Source organism: Phascolarctos cinereus, unplaced genomic scaffold (genome assembly GCF_003287225.1).
Source record: "Phascolarctos cinereus isolate Bilbo 61053 unplaced genomic scaffold, phaCin_HiC Scaffold_726;HRSCAF=1367, whole genome shotgun sequence".
Taxonomy (NCBI): Eukaryota; Metazoa; Chordata; class Mammalia; order Diprotodontia; family Phascolarctidae; genus Phascolarctos; species Phascolarctos cinereus.
In genome coordinates this window covers 379834772-379852424 of record NW_027556098.1, presented here as the reverse complement: position 1 = coordinate 379852424, position 17653 = coordinate 379834772, and the positions used below count along the sequence as shown (strand labels likewise).

The 17653-nt window shown below is 36.8% G+C and overlaps 1 protein-coding gene across 7 annotated transcripts in view; it reads right to left on the bottom strand.

Moving 5' to 3' along the window:
- HP1BP3 (heterochromatin protein 1 binding protein 3) overlaps positions 1-17653 on the bottom strand; it is a 31599-nt gene that overhangs the window by 7878 nt on the left and 6068 nt on the right. For 4 of the 7 annotated variants that reach the window (XM_078145639.1, XM_020973127.1, XM_020973125.1 and 1 more), the window contains 7 exons: positions 17376-17573; positions 16836-16932; positions 12797-12947; positions 11478-11637; positions 7876-8019; positions 6449-6529; positions 4300-4454 (listed from right to left, as the gene is read on the bottom strand). In XM_078145639.1, coding sequence (XP_078001765.1) covers positions 4300-4454; positions 6449-6529; positions 7876-8019; positions 11478-11637; positions 12797-12947; positions 16836-16932; positions 17376-17471 — 884 coding nt within the window. In that variant the 5' untranslated portion in view covers positions 17472-17573. Of the gene's footprint in view, positions 1-4299; positions 4455-6448; positions 6530-7875; positions 8020-11477; positions 11638-12796; positions 12948-16835; positions 16933-17375; positions 17574-17653 lie in introns of those variants that run through there. The other 3 variants (XM_020973128.1, XM_078145638.1, XM_020973129.1) reach the window with 3 other exon arrangements.

The following is a 17653-nucleotide window of genomic DNA, read 5'->3' as shown; positions in this document are numbered from 1 at the left end:
ATGGTTGGAGCCGCTCACAGCTTTACCACAGTGCGTTAAAGTACCTATTTTTCAACATCCTCTCCAGCACTTGTATTTTTCCTTTTCTGTCATTTTAGCCAATTTGATGGGGGAGATGATGGTACCTCAGAGTCATTTAGTATCATCATTTTTATTATATTGGCTCAGCCTACCCATAAGCAATTAATCTATCTCCAATTGTTTAAATCTGTTTTTATTTGTGTGAAGAGTGTTTTGTAACTGTTTTCATACAGTTCCTGTGTATGTCTTGGCAGATATATTTCCAAACATTTTATACAGTTTGCAGCTCTTTTAAATGGAATTCCTCTATCTCTTCTTGTTGGGCTTTGTTGGTAATATACAGAAAAGCTGATGATTTGTGTGGGTTTATTTTATACTCTGAAACTTTGCTAAAGTTGTTAATTGTTTTGACTAGTTTTTTAGGTGACTCTAGGGTTTTCTAAGTATACCATCATATAATCTGCAAAAAAAGTGATAGCTGTTTTCACATTGCCTATGCTTATACCTTCATTTTATTTTTCTTGTCTTATTGCTATAGCTAGCATTCCTAGTACAGTACTGACTTGTAATGGTGATAACAGACATCTTTGCTTCATCCCTGATCTTACTGGAAAGGTTTCTAGTTTTATCTCCATTACTGACAATGTTTGCTCTTGGTTTTAGATAGATATTACTTATCATTTTAAGAAAAGCTTCATTTATTCCTGTGCTTTCTAGCATTTTTAAAAGGAATGGGTATTATATTTTGTCAAAGTTTTTTTTTTTGGCATCTACTGATATAATCATACGATTTTTGTTGTTGATATGGCCAATTATGCTTACAGTTTTCTTAATACTGAACCAGCCTTACATTCTCGGTAAAAAAAAATCTCATCTGGTCATAGTATATGACCTTTGCGATATATTGCTGTGATATCTCTGGTGGTATTCTATTTAAGATTTTTGCATTGATATTCATTATAGAAATTACTCTATTTCAGGGATCTTGTGAAGGATAAAATTATCATTTAAAGTGAGCCAAGAATCAGCTGCTCTCTCTCAGGCAAAGAGCTCTAGCAATGTCTGAATAACTGAAGTTCTGTATCATTTAGTACTATATGTAGTTCCTCGATGCTAGGCTTTTGAACTATCTCCTGACTCTTCTGTTTCATCCTTCTATTTAAGTACCGTGAAGTACACTTGCATAAGAATATGGTTTGATTCTCCTAATACAGTGCTAGGTACAGAGCAGGAGCTTAATAAATGCTTGAGGATTGAGCTTCTTGTTGATCTTCACTGAAATACTCTCCACTAGGCTTTTCTCCTCTGGGTTTCTTCACAGGAGTGGATCTTCTTAATATACAGTTCTATCCCTTCCCCAATTTATTCTCATGCCTTTGAATAAGATGTACTCTTCCAGAGTCATGTTCCAGTTTCAATGAGATCAAATTTGCCTTCCTGCTTTGGAATCTTTAAAATTTATATAAAGATGTTTAAGGCCATGAGTTTCTCACTGCTGGCTCTTTTTTGGATTCTGTTTCCTGTGAATTACTGGGCAGCTCTTCCTTCTGTTCTCCTTACCCACTTTTCTCAATATAAAGCCCTTTTGATTATATTTGCAAGACTCTAGGCAAATCTATCTTTACCAGCCCTTTTTAGGTATACTTCATCCAAGACCAAGAGCTGGGTCCAGAAATCCAACACTGTTCTGACATGATCTCAACTTGTTCACTTGGCCAGATCACTGCATGTAAGTGGTGGAAGGGTCTCTGGAGAGAGTCTGGTCCAGTGCCTTTCCACAGCATCAGTTCTCTTTCCAACATACACTCTTTTTTTCTAACTACACTTTAGTAAAACTTATAGCTACTAAAAACAAGTCATGTTTCCCAACCTGCCTTTCCCTTCTTTAGTCTTTGGCAGGACAGCACTGATGAAATGACCACGTGTAACTCTAAGACTGCCCAGGACTTCATAAACCTTTCCCACGTTTTCTATACTTTTGGTAGCATCATTTGAGTTCCAGTGACTCATCAAAGGTAGTCAGTATGAGAAATCTCGGGCAATTGTCCATTATAACCCAGATATACAACTTGGGAAGACAGCAGAACTCTGTACTCTTAATGTTAGTTTGACAAATGGTTGTTTCAGTACCCTTCACCAGAGAATCATCAACTAGTATTCATATCTTTTGTCTCTAACTCTTATAGGATTTATATTTGACCATTCCTTGAAATATAAGCAACTGTTTTCTCCTCAGAGGTTCCAGTCATTATCTCCCATTGCTATGGAAAGCATCTCATAGTTATTTCTTAGGTTCACATGTTCAAAATTCCTTCTTCTTTTTTTCCTCATTAACAATTTTTTCCATCCTCCTGACACAGGTCAGGGTTATATTCTAACTCTTCAGATCTTTTCTCTTCTCTTTTTCACATGAAATTTTTCTTCCATTAAAAAAAAAACGAATAGCATATTTTCACTGATGACCTAGAGTAGAGACACATTCCTCAAGGCTAAAGAGGCATACTTATGGGAAATAGGAAATCCATGGAGAAGTATGTTCAGCAGGTTGTTTATGAATGACCTTAAAAATGTTGGGATGAGACAAAGAGATATGGAGCTCATCTTCACAGATGAAACTATGACAATCAACGAACTATCTGGAGAGAGTCACGAGAGAGAGAGAGAGAGAGAGAGAGAAGCAGAAGACTTAGGACTAAATCTTGGGATATCTACATTTAGGCAATGAGATGCAGAAAAAGCTGTCAAAAAAGGAGGAGGAAATTATGGGTTCTATTGGTTTCACAAAATCCAAGGTTTCAAGGAAAGGATAATTAACATTGTTAAATGACACAGAAAAGTCAAATAACATAATGAATGATAAAAGACCTTTCATTTTATTGCCTTCTATATATTGATAAGCAATCTAGAAAACTACAATGGAAGTAACTGCTGTCACACTGAGGCACATATTCTACAATATTAGTCAGAAAGGTAATGTGAAGGAAAGAACGTTGCACAATGAGTAAAATGCACTGGGTTCAGGTCCCTGCTTTGCAACCTTAGGTAAATCCCATTACCTCTTTGAGCCTTTGTTACTTTACTTATAAAATGAGGAAACTGCATCAGACCTCTGAGGTTCCATCCAGCTCTAACACTTTATGATTCCAACATACACAACAAGCTAAAGTTTGGTTCACTGTTTGTTTAAGCCCTATAGAATCACACAGAAGAGAAAATTGCTGGGGAGCTACTGCATGTACCTATAACTACCAGTAATCTTACAATAGAGGGACTTGCAAGTAAAATGAATTTCCATGTTTAAGTGTTCATACTATATTTCTTCCCCTGAGTTTGTCTTTTTGGACACAAGAACTATTTCAATGAAGCTCACAGCATAGATTCACAATTTCATGATTCCATGTGTTAAGTTCTAAAGAGTGTTAAATAAATTAATGCTTAAATTTGGTACTCTGAAAATAATTTAACAGTTTTCTAAAAATTTTGCTTCTGGATTAAAATTTTAGCAACTTGATTTGCCTCAGTTACTAAAACAAGAACTGGCACTAGAGCAAACATTATTCTACACTCTGAATAGTATCCTTCTGTTAAAAAGGTTCAGGGCAAACCTTATGAATTCTATTTCAATAACAAGCAATATTTTGTATTTCAGACTGAAGACCCGTGTTTATAAACAAGGTATTATGTAGCACCGCACAATTAACTGTGAAATAATCACCCTATCTACATTTCAATGTATAATTTCAACTTCACCTCCAAAGAGAAATTTTAGTGACTGCAAACTCAAATAAATTCACATATGTAAGATCAAGCTCACAACCAGGCATGGGAGATAAGCCCAATGACAGTTCAAATATTTGTAAGCAGTATCTTTTATAAATTAACTACTACAAGAATTTGCCCATAATTTTACATGACATGTTTAAAACATAGATACTACAAAATCCACATGTGAAGATAGATGAATGGTATACAAACTTTAAAAGTACTGAAAACATTCAAGGTTAAAGTTCCTGACTACAGTTCTGCTTAGTAATACTGAATATTCAGAGTAAATTCTATTATTTTGTATACTAGGAGCTGCAAAGACATGGTAATCACACTGGACTAGAAGTTTAATATTCCAACCTGTCATGTGTCTAGAAGAACATCAGCCCTAATATCTGACATTCTCATTGCCCTGACCAAGCTCCAACCTTGGAAAGGGCCAAGGGAAAGACATTTTAAAATCTCAACATTTCAGAGCTTGCATGTTTTCAGTTTTACACTACGTATCCATACCTGATATCCACTTTAAGTTTAGGATAATACTGAGACACATATTTCCTGATCAGGCTGTAGGAAGCTTCTTTAGGTTCACAAAGGCGAGTGAAGGCCAGTGGGAGAACATCTTCCAATTTTACCTGCTGTTCTGGAGCTAATGTAGAACTACTCTTCTGGAATGCAACATATCCCAAATATAAGTCACTCAAGAACACATAAAATTTTGTTAAGAAATACTTCAACATGTGAAACACTATGTCAAACAGAGTAGACGATGTAGGAGCCCTCACGCTATTCAAAGTTTTGACAAGTCCTATGGCAAAGATCTAAATAAATGTCTTTCCTCTGTTTCCTTTCTTTTAACTACATATATGTCTTGCTTCCACAAATTATTTGTTAAATCCATGGAGCTGAGAGAAGTATTAATTTCTTTCTAGATATCCAAAACACATTACATATCAGAGTGGATAGTCTACAGTACAATGCATACAGTAGGTTTGAAAATTTGTGGAACTCTTTTGCAGAAGGAGCTTCTACAGGTCTCCATTAGGACATTATATCCAGACTCAATGAGCCCAGAATATTTTTGGGGGCATTTAAGAAATCATTCCTTGTATTAACAGCAAATGGTTAACAAGCTTGTATTAAATGCTTACTCTGTGCTAGGAGGCCTGTGCTAAGTGACAGAAGACTTAGGGGTAAAGACCCCTGCAAGTGAGCTTGTTCAGAATCTGTAGGCTCTCTTAGAAGAAATCCATATGTGAAGAAGATGCAAAGAGTTGCAAGGATGAAGGGAACAATCTTGCCTTGAGCTGTATGTAGAGTTAGCCCCCAACTCATCCACAGGTGGTTTTCAGAATTATTTGTTTAAAACTTCTCTGTACTACGCATTTTTCTAGTCATATGATCTTAGATATAGTAATTAGGTTCCCAGTTGGCTCCCTGAAAGTTCATTTAATTCATGAGGTAGCTTAATTATAATCTGCACAGCCTTCTAGTTTCCAATTGTTTCTAAGGGTATATAAATTCTGAGTTCCAATATGGGACGATAAGAGTGCACCTTCTTCTCTCTGCTGTACCCCTCAGGGGGCCTCAGGCCCTCTTATCTCCTAGCTGCTCCTGGGACTGGAGCTTAGACAAGGAAGGATCTGGGAAGAGACAAATGGTGATCCGTCTCTCACAACTCTTACCTTGAACTAGTGCTAGGGGGAGGGGTAGTTTGGTGAGGAGTAGGGTTGGTGTGGCATTTCTTTGACATGCTTTTCTTCTTAGGGTCCCAGGCACTGGCTGGCCCAATTTCCTTTTCAGTGACCTTCCCTGTTGTTTTCCAACAGCGTTTCTCTCTTTCTCCTCTGACTGCGGAACAAAACAGGCTCACTACATTTACCCTACCACCTTCTTGTCCCAAAGCCTTGTACGAAGGTCTTGAAAGGAAATAGTGTATAAAAGCTCCCTAGTATTCATCTTTTTTCCTCTCTACCACTGAGATTTGGAAACATAAAGGCCTCACAGATAATGGTGAGGTCTTTCATATACTACAGTAGGTTTTTGTTAACTGAATTTGGGTATAAAAAGGACTGAATTAAATTTCAGATGAACATGTAAAGCATCCCCACACATTTTGTCACAGGAACTTGGGGTGAAGTGAAAAAAAGGACTCTAGGTCATGGGAAATCTCAAGGGCTGGGGATGCCCTTTTGGGTGAAGGAATAGAAGAGGTTAATATCCACTTTCCCTTTCATCACCATCAAATTTAGCAACTCTATCTTTAAATGACACTCAGAAGAGGTAAGATGCAAGAAGGGGATCTAAGCAGCACTAAGTCTGTAACAACAATTGAGTGGGAGAGGAAAAGTCTAAGCTGGAAGAAATAAGAGATTTTACAGTCACCTGGTTCAAGCCCAGGGTGGCTGTTTACATCTAGGAAGTATATGTCAATAATCAGCATAGAGACAGTTTAAATATTATGGTATATATTTAAGAGTGTATATGTGTGTGTATGTTTGCTTGGATGTGAGATAAAAAGCATATAATAAATAAAGAGGAAGAAAAACAAGTCTAAGTGTAGGGAAAGTTTGAAAAACTTCACAAAAAACTTATCAAATCAAAATAGCTAAATATAGTAATAATGTAGTGTTCAAATATCTTCTGGACATATACATCTTACCTTTCTGTCTTTAGACTTCTGAACAGTTTTTCCTGCATTTGGGACCACCACAAAACTCCCGGAAGCTCCTTTTCCTTTTACCTGAAATAGTTTTAATTGCAATGACAACTATTTCTATTTTTAAATAAATTTATAATGAGAATTAAAGCCTTCACACTACATTTACACTATAGTGCTTTGTCATATAAACCCAAAGTAAAGCCCTAATTTAATTCTATGATGGGGAAGGGGATCTCATGCTTTCTAAATAATTTAGTGAACTACATTAACAAATACTAATTGTGAGGACCACAGAGCTCCATTAAGAACTGCCAACTAAGGGGCAGCTAGGTGGTGCAGCGGATAGAGCTCCAGCCTTGGAGTCAGGAGGACCTGAGTTCAAATCTGGCCTCAGACACATAATGCTAACTATCTGTTTCACTCTGGGCAAGTCACTTAACCCCAATTGCCTCACTAAAAAAACGAAAAAAAAAAAACCCCAAAAAAACAACAACTGCCAGTTAAAGGGAGGAAAAAAAACTCACATAAGGTAAAAAATATATATATGCATCATATTCTTATAAAGATAACCACTTCCCAGCATGAAGTCTCCCTGGATATAAGTTATGTTTTCCCATGATTTCCAGCTTGAGAAGCCTCCCTTCTCTTTTCTTAATAGGCAGAGATTGTTATTCTTTAAGATGATTTTTCAGATATTCTTTTTTTAAATCATCTTTCCTTGTATCAAAGTTGATTCCTTTATCTAGAGGTGAGTTCTCTCTACCCTGGCTTTCTCTAGACTGTTTAAAAAACTTGATTTTTAATCAAGGAAAATTTAAGCTAATACCCAAATAAGTTTAACACAAAATTCTCATGACTGTTTGTGTCTCTTGTTAATACCTTTTAACAAACAATTTTAAAGTTCCAAGGACACAGAAGAAAGCTCTTTAGTGCCAGATAGGTGGCCATGGCTCAAACAAGGCAGATTTTTCCTCAAACAAGTGATATGCTAAAGTTTGGTGTAGTTCAAAGGACAATGGACTGGAAGTCAAAAGATCTGGTTTCTTGGCCTGGCTCTGCCACTACTGTAATGATGTGGGCTTGGGAATGTCCCTTCTCCTAAGCCTCGATTCTGAATCTGATATAAGCTCGGCCAAAGCATCTAATGCCTCAAAAAAAAAATTAAAAAAGGAATATATTGTTACTTCTAAAGTCAGCTGGTACTCTGGTTTAGGAAAACTGTCCTCAGACACATTGAGTCTGAATAAGCTATTAACTATTTACCGTGTAACAACGATAGGTTTTTGGGAAAACAGGCTGAGAACAAGCTTCCCAACCAAATATGAGATTGATAGTAACCAATGGGGTAATACACTTAAAACATACTATAACATAACATAATATGCTATATAATGCCCCAATGTCCCCTTTGTTTGAATTATCATTACTTGTCTGATGACTCCTCTCTGTAATTCTCTCTTCAGTGCTTGCTTAAGGAGATAGCCTCTTCTCTCTAGCTCCAGTGAAGGATATTTGTGAATGATATATTTTCGAATGGCAACAACTGATGCTCCAGTTTTCTGAAAGCAGGCCTGGAAAATAATCAATCTGTCAATCAACCAACATTCACTTAAGCACTTAGCATGTGGCAGGTGCTGAAGACCCAAAGTGAAAAAAGAAACAGTTCCAGCTTTCAAGATTGACTTTTCATTCTATTGGGAAAGACAATGACTATATGGATAAGTACAGATCAACAAACCAGTGTTTATTAAGTACCTACTATGGACTAGGCACTGGAGATACAAAGAAAAGAATAAGATATTCCTTACTCTCAAGAAGCTCACAGTCTAACGGCACAGACAATACATAGCACACACTGTGTCCTCCAATACAATGGAAACTGCTCAAGGACAGGCACAGTATTCTTTCCTTTCTTTGTATCCCCTGCTGTTAGCACTGTGCCAGGCACACAACAGGTACTTAATGTTTACTGACATAGTGAAAATAGTCATTAAGTAAAAGTCGGCCTGGGTACCATTGGTTGGAGTGGATCAGGAAAGAAAATGGTGCCTGAAAGTGAGGGATGCTCTGAGGCAGAGGAGAGGAGAAAGAGAATTCAAGGTCTAGGAAATGGCCAGTACCAAGACCAGATATGTGTGACAGGGTGTTGTGTGCGAAGAGTCGAGAGGCCAGTTGGGCCTAGAGTGTACCAAAGTGAATTATGCTTCCTAAGGCTGGAAGTTTAGCTGGGACCAAATTGTAAGGGGCTCTGAAAGCCAAACACCTGAATATACATGGTGGTTTGGGGAAGGAGGGGGTTAGTAAGTGGGATTAGGTTCAGGAAAGGCTTCAATATAGAAGATGATGCTTGAGTTGAGTCTTGAATGAAATGAAGTATTCTGAGAGGTGGAGCCTGATGAAAGATGGAGTGTTGTGTGTGAAGGACAGCATGAAAAAAGGTCATTTGGACCACGGAGCTCAGGAGGGAACAATGTATGAGACTGGAAAGGTGGGTTGGGGCTAGGTTGTGAAAAGTCTTTAAATGCCAGAAAGCTTGTATTATATGATTCCAAAGGTAACAAGAAACTACTGGGGTTTAAAAGAGTGACATGATCAGACCTACCCTTTAGAAAAATCACTTTGGCGACAGTGTAGGATGCACTGGAGAGAAGAGAGAACAATTAAGAGGCTATGGATGAGAACCTGTGTGAATAGAAGGAGAAGGGGTTGGGTGCAAGAGGTACTGCAGAGGTCAAAATGACAAGATCTGACAACTGTTTAGGTATGTGGGGTAAGAGAATGAAGAGCTGAGGATAATGACAAAACTGAACTAAGAAGAGTGATCTCAACAGGAATAGGGAAGTTTGGAATAGAGGTAGTTTTGGGGCAAGGATAACAAGTTTTTTAGACAAGTTGTATTTGGAATGTTTCTAGGACATGCAGTTTGAAATATATAATATATATTACAATATAAAAATATATATATTATGTATAAATATATATTAAATAGGCAGTTAAAGATACAGGACTGCAGCTCAGCAAAGAGGAACTGGATATGTAGATCTGAGAATCATCTACATAGCAGATGCAGATGACTGTCTTATACCAAGAGAAAGAACGGAGAGAGAAAAGAAAGTCTAGGACAGAGTACATTCACATTGGGGTACATTTACTGGGCGTTGTGTGAATGATGAGCCCGCAAAGGAGCCTGAGAAAGAGCGGTGAGATAGGTAGGGCAAAAAAAACTAGATGACAATAGTACTTAAAACAGTATCTGGCACACAGCAGATACCTGATAAATACTTGCTGAGAGCGTCATGAAAAACAAAAAACAAACAGAAGCCAGGATGGGGGGTGGTCAACAGTGTGAAACCCTGCGGAAAGATCAAGAAAGATGAAGACTGGTTAAAAAACAAAAAAACAAACCCACTTAGATTTAGCAGTTAAGAAGTCACTGGAAACTCTGGAAAGAGTAGTTTCACTCGACTGATGAGGTTAGAAGTCAGTCGGCAAAGTGCTGAGATGTGACAGGACAGGATGTTGAAGAAATGAATGTAAATGCTTTTGCTAGGAATTTGGCTGTGAAAGGGAGAAACATAGTAAGGCAGCTTGAGGGGATGATAGAGCTGGTCTTGGTGAGGTCTCTATTAGAAACTGGAGTAAAAGAAGATAGAACAGGATATGTCAAAAGGCTTTGGAGGGAGGTCATGTTAAAAACCCTTTCTCAGTAAAGTACAAGCAATGATCCTTAGCTGAGAGGAGGGGAAAAGAGGGAGACAGGAGAAGTTTTAAGGAAGAATAAAGAATCAACTAGGGAACAAACAGGTATTAGGGACTGCCTTTTTGCAGTGAAGACCCAGTTGAGATGGTCCAAATCTATGGTGGACCAAGTCAGTTTGACTTCCACCAGTTCTGTATAACAACACATTAGTTGGTGCAGAGAAGGTAGATGTTGGTAGTAATCCTGAACGGGGGTTTAACTAGGGGATCTGTCTGGGGCAGCTAGGTGGTGAAGTAGATAGAGCACTGACCCTGGAGTCAGGAGGACCTGAATTCAAATCTGGCCTCAGACACTTGATAGTTACTAGCTGTGTGACCCTGGGCAAGTCGCTTAATCCCAATTACATTCCCCCCCCCCCAAAAAAAAAGGCATCTGTCAATGATCAAACGGGCAAGGGATTAAGGGTAGAGGACAGTGTAGCACTGAATTGGTTAAATCTGTGGTTGAAGACGATTCTTGGTTCCTCCTGGGTCCTTTCTTCTCCAGGTTAAACATCCCTAGATATTTCAATGACTTTTATATGACAGACTCAAGGCCCTTCATCATCCTGGCTGCCCTCTTCTAGACCTTTTCCAGCATATCAATATCTATGGTGGCCAGAACGCAATACAAAATTCCAAATAACCTCTGACTAGGGCAGGGTACAGAGGAACTATCATGCCTGTTTCTAAAAGCTATGTCTCTCTCTGCCCATTAATGTGGATCCATTAATGCCTATATCAGAAACTTAGCTATGAGAACAGAAATGAATAAAACAAAAAGGCTTTTATTTTTTTAAAACAAACAAACAACAAAAACCCAACAATTTGCTTAGGAATACTCTTAAATTACCTTCAGTTCATGTTCAACCCATAGAGCTATTTATCTACAACAGTATAAAACGGTGCTACTGTAAGAACATAAAAAACAAAACTTACTAATCCTAACAGCTACCTATAGTGAGTATAATTTTTAAATATTATAGCTCCTCATCATCTATTACCTTAAAATAGAAATTTTGTGGGTAAGCTAAAAAGCATGTGCTATATCTTTCTGATAATATCTTAATTTTAATTAACAATGCTCAGCAAATGCAAATATGTCTATCTTTTTAAAAGTATTAAAACATTACACTGGTTCTTTAGTATTCAAATACTTGCTGAGAAGCAAAACATAAGACTTAGATTTTCTGGAAAAATAGTCTCTTTTTAAAAAGTAAGCAAATGATAAACAAAACTAATATAAAAATGAACTGTCAAGAATATAAATTTAAAATGAATTTTCACTTGCCTTAATGGCCTCTGTGAGGATTGCATCCATTTTGGGGCGTGAGGAAGCAGCCATGTGAGTCTGTTTCTGTGCCCTAGCAAGCTGGCTGGCAGAAAGAGTAGCCCAGGAAGGGATTGTTTTTTTCACTTTTTTCTCCTTTTCTTTAGTCTGATCTTTCTCACTTTAAAATAAGAAAAAGCTCAATTAAATAAGGTAAACATGGAGGGTCATCTCTGAAAGGAAAGGCAACCAGTATAATTTTATTTTTTAAAACCTAAGAATTTATATAACAGGAATAATTTTTAACACATCAAGTTCCAAAAATGAACCAGAAGGTGTTTATGTTTTTGTTGCAAGGAAGAGGAATCATTCAGATTGGCAATGGCCTGGAGGTCCAGGACACAGAAGAAATTAAGCCAAATAAGAAAAAAAGCTACAAGTTCAAAAGTAATTTTAATAAAAAACTGAAATTGACCTCATAGCTTCGTTAACACCTTCTTTGAGATTATTACTTCATCCCATAGTGAGTACAGTATCATTAAGATACCTAGAAGCATGGAGCAAGATTTCTGACAATTATACAGGCCAGTTACAATTTTGGTAACTACTTGCAAGCTTGGAGAAGGGTAAAGGATTCTCAAAAGATTTAAACCCAGAATTTATAGTTCCTGGGTATTTTTATCTATTAAATATTATTAAATATGGGGATAATTAACATTGTTAGGTCAAGAACGTAAAGGATAGAATGAATTTGAAGTCTTTCTTTCTGCTACCCACTCTTGTGAAAAACAGAGAATCAACTCTTCGTCATTCAAATTCCATCATTTGCAGATTAACCACGGCAAATCTTGTTTTCAAAATTTGAAAGTCATCTATTCATTTTAGTAATATTTAAAAAGATCACCTTTTAGGGAAAGAATAAACTAGCAATTTGGGAGAGGGTGGGTAGAGAATAGCAATTTCTACTTTTGGTTAGTAAGAGACATTCTTCACATGGAGTTAGCAGAAAGATGGTAAATTTCTTCCAAATCACATCTTTATAGTACAGTTATTTTGTCTGAAGTGTTTTACTTTATGAATGTAAAATCAGATACTCACATCCAATAAAAACCTAAGTCTAAAAACACTTTCTAAAGCCAAATATGAGTTACTTTTGAATTATTTGAACTATGAGCTTCATCAGTTCAAAGTATATAACATGTACCTAAGTTCAAAACCTATGCAGCAGTACTATATATTTTTCTTCTCCAAATCTGCAATGGAATGATTCTATCTCTATTCCTTTTACAAGGAATCTGAGTCATCAATAACTATGATTCAGAGGAGACATAACTACTTACTCCTTTTTGGTTTCTTCAGAAGGCTTGTTTTCTCCCTTTTCCTCTTTCTCCACTTCCTTTGGCTGTTCAGTTTCACTTGACGTAGCAGGTGGAGTTTCATTTTCTTGTTCTTCTCCAGTAGAAGCAGACTCCTCTGAACTTACATCTGGTTCTAAAATTAAATTAGTAGAATTGCATGAGTATTTAGAAACCTCAGGCATAGGCCACTAAACAGAAAAAAATGCAACTCTGATTAAAAAAAAAACAACTATCACTTTTAACAAATGTTCAGTAAACCAATGAATACTGAAATCAGCCTCAAACTGACATTATGAACCCTGAGTGTGGCCATTTCTTACTTTGCAGGTCACTCAAGTTATCTATCTAGGGCACAAATCTATACTGATATAACAAAACAGGCACTGGTCCAGTAAAGCTATGGAAAGGGAATCAAGATCTATGATTTCACTTGTTTATATACTTCCTTCAACTATTGAAAATTACAATCCATCTATACCTCATGATTGCTGTCTGAAAAAATTTATCAACAAGTGGCCATTGTTTTGGTGATGAGCCATCCCAACATTTGTTTGGCTGGTCTTCAGATAATACATACAGTCCACAATGGGGACAAACTTGGCACCTTTTAGCTTGGTAGTACTTATAAGAGCTTTTTTTCTACTGTAATAGCCTTTGAGAACTCTGGGCCACTTCCCTGCCATAAGGAGTTATCAGGAAAGGATTTCAAAGCAGGACAGGAATACTTTTGTGTATTTCTGCCATAACACTGGTCTCTCTCCTGTTATATATGCAATAACAGTGAATTTCAAAGGTAAAAGTCAGCTTGTTCTGACATAATGGGAAAGAGGAGGATAAGGAATAGGTAACAATCAAACATTCTCCAAGTGGAAGTTATATATGAAAAGGAAGAATAGACACAACACTACCACTGCATAAGGCTCAAGCTGAAAACTTGGAGGGAAAATGTCTGCATTTATCCTCAGTCTTTGTATCTGGGCAGCTGCCTATAGTACAGCTTTTCTAGAACTCTGACTCAGACTAAAACATCTGAATAGACAGCTTCTTCCAAAATGGTTTTACTGATTCACAGCGCCACTAATTAGTGTGCCTATCTTCCTATAACCCCTCCAACGCTGACCTTGCCCATTTTTTGTCATCTTTGCCAATTTGTAGGATTGTTTCGGTGTGCGTTTCTCTAATTATTAGTTATCTGAAGCAGTCTTTCATGTGGTTATTAGTTTGTTAACAGTTTGCTTACTAGGCATATACCACGAAGAGCACATGGATATTCTTATCAACAAAATATTTATAGTAGTTTTTATTAGCAACACTTTTTTGTGAGAGCAAAGAATCACAAACTATATGCCCATGGATTTCGGAATGGCTAAATAAATCATAGTACATAAATGTAATAGAATATGACTGTGCTGAAAGAAACTAATGTGATGAACACACGGAAGTATGGTCAGATCTACATGAACTGATACAGAGTGAAGAGTTAAGAAAATAACGTATATGATGACTACAATGTAAATGGAAAAAAACACCAAAAAAAAAAGACCCCTAAAAGTGAATGTTGCAAAATCATAAAGAATAAGCATGGCCCAAAAGAAGAGATAAGAAATCATTCTTACTCCACCCTACGGCAGATGTGGGAAGTCCTCAAGTATGGCACACTGCACATATTTTCAGACTTTATCAGTGTATTGATTAGTTATGCTGATTATTTCTTTGTTTTTGTCTTAAAAATATACTATTATATGAGATAGTTCACTGAGATAGGTATTTGGGGGAAACTGAGGTGATGCAAAAAACTTCAAGATATCAATAAAAACTTATTTGAAAGAAAAAAAGAAAGGAAAGAAGACTTCTTATGTTTAAAAATTAGCCTGAAATGAGTTTTGATTGTGAAAATTTGGTTGTTTAACTGGTCTAACTATGAGATCTTTTCAGAGGAGAGTGTGCTTCTCAGTGGCTTAGAAGCTCTACAGAATGCCACAGTACCACTCTACATATGTTATGAGCCTTGAAGGGAGAAAAACTTGATGGGAGAAAAATGCAGTAAAGTAAGGTCTGAGTTAACTGTTCTCTGAACTAGTTATCCTGGGAACCAACAGCTAATCAACTTCATTAACTATAATTCTCTTAAAAAGAGCAGGGCCAGAGAGGTAAAGTCATATTTCATGTCTGGCTCATTACTACAAAGAAAAGCTGCAAAATGCAATACTTATGGACCTCTCAACTCTACAAGGCTGGAGTAGGAGTACCTTTTTATAAGTCTTTCAGGTCATGCTTGCCAATAGTTTTGTTAACATTCACTTTTGACCTTTTTTTGGGTGGTTCTTTCTATTTACATTGTGTAGTTATTGTATTTATTGTTTTCTTGACTAGTTTCTTCATTCTGCATCAGTTCATGTAGATCTGTCCATGCTTATCTTGATACAGAGTATACCAAAAGTGTTGGTGCCGTTTTAAGGCACTGTAATGTCAAACAGCTCTAAGACTTTTGGGACACCATTATATGAACTGTGAGAGAATGAACCAAATTCACTGATCCAACTTGCAAACAATTGCTTCTCTCACTTTCTACCAGTCTGTTTATCCATTCCTTCTCTCCATTTAGGAAGCAGATTTGTATTATCTTTCTTAAGTATAACTTCAATCTTCTAACCTACCCAATAATGTCCATTATTTGTATTTTTCCCCCAGACTAAATCATATTTCAAACAAAGCTCTTTGATGGCTCATGCATGAATTTTCCCCATACACTTTCAATTCCAAAATATTACTATCACGATAAAACCCTTTTATAACAATGGTAAAGGGGTGGTGGTAGATATCAATGGTGACAGGCACTTCATGTTATGCTAAGAGATGTATTAAGATGCATTATACATTAGACCATAAATGGGGGACACGATTTGACCTGAAGTGTAACTGAATCCCTGGTACGGAGTGTTGCATTGTGATTTTACTTTATTATTAAACAAGTGAAATCTTTCCTCTGTCTTTATATGTGTTTAATCATGAAATCACATATTATAATCCTGCAGAACAAGTAGCATACTCAAATATTGCTTTTTAATTTCTTTTCAGAGCCAACTGTTGAAATATGGGCTCACGTATTAATTTTTATATATGCTATACATTTACTCATCTGTGTACACAAGTTGTTACCACGTAAATCCCTGAAAGATAAGATGGTTTTGGTTTTGGTTTTGTATTCTGTTTAGAAACACCCAATAAATGTTTGCTGAATTGAGCTGTCTTGTTTGAATAAAGCTAGCAGAAGAAAAAACTACATACTGAGCCTAGGATACTTTTACTTAGAAAAGACCAGTCAGGACATTAATCCCTAAACAATTAGCCTTGCATACAAAAGAATAAAGTGGAACATTAACACATGAATTAGCATACTGTTTTCCCTTAATATTACTACTAAGCCAATTACTCTTTGCCACCAAGTTCGCATTTGGGGTTTCTCTCCCTTGTCAGCTGGTGTACACTCAGAAATTAAAACTAATTGTAAAATCAATCTAAGCTAGCCAAATCTAATCCTTACTTTGTGAAAATTTATGGTCCCTCAAATTATCTCAAAAGGTTATTGTGAGATTTTAAAACAATAAAAGCAATTCATATATACATCTCATTCCCAACAGGGAGAGAGAATGTGTTGAAATTTTAAAATTTAGTATCTGAAAGGAATCTTAAGCTGAGAATTCTTCCAATAGTCTATTTGTCAAATGATTTCATTTATGTTATTCAAACAGTTCAAGAAATTCTACTCTTTCATACTGCCAAGACATAAAAACTTACCCTGCTCACGAAGCCTGCAAACAGAATTGTTGTGACTGTGTTTACAGTTGGAAAGGGATTTTAAAAATCATCTAGTCCAGCCCCCTCATTTCATAGTTATTTTTGACTACTTATTTTTAAATGACAATTCTATTTCAAGTTTAATTTGGAAACATTCACAACAGGCCACGGTATAGCAGAATGACACTTTAATAAAACAATCTCCACCACAGCTTCACTTTACCTGGTTTCTCCTCCTCACCTTCAGCTAGTTTGCTTTTGGGAGGAGTTTCCCGAGTAGAATTCACAGCTCGACGAATGGGCATGGTGTTTTCTTCAACCTTCCAAGAGAAATTCAGAGATAGCCAAAATCAAACGATTATGACAATGTTGCTGAATTAAATCTTTTTTGGTATTTTTAAGGGGGCCTAGTTGGGTGTTAGAAGATGTTGGAGAAATCTTCAAGCTGACTCCAGGGTAACTTCTCTGAAGGTGAATGTGATTTTTTTTTTTTTTAGGAAATACATCTCAAGCTTTTTATGTTCATATTTAAAGTGGCAACCAAAATTAATCATGTTTTATTTGGAATAAACTTCAAACGATTTTAGGCATTTTTAGAAGAGTGGGAAATGAAAAGGATACCTGCACACCTCTGGTTTTGTCACACTCATAACCCAGGCTCCTATAAGTAGGGGAGGGAGAATGCACCACCATTTAGCCCCTGGCAGGGCTAGAAGTCAGGGATGGATCCAAGGGCGAGCTTCAAGAACGGGCCAGCCCCTACCTCACCTAACTTGTCCGCGTGGATCAGCTGAGCTCCTACTCTGAGTGGGAGTGCCTTAGGATGGACGAGTTCAGCTTCAGACGTATCAGTCGCCATTTAAATTAATTTCTAGGCCCAAGTGCAGGTTACACTCTGAAGCCTCAGCTTTTAACCACAAGGATTTTTCCTAATGGTTTCACAGTGCAGTGAGGAGTCAACCTAAAGTACAGAAAAGACCTGGTGTGAAGGTTAACAAAAACAAAACTAAACTAAAAGGTCTAAACTTATTTTAAACCCAA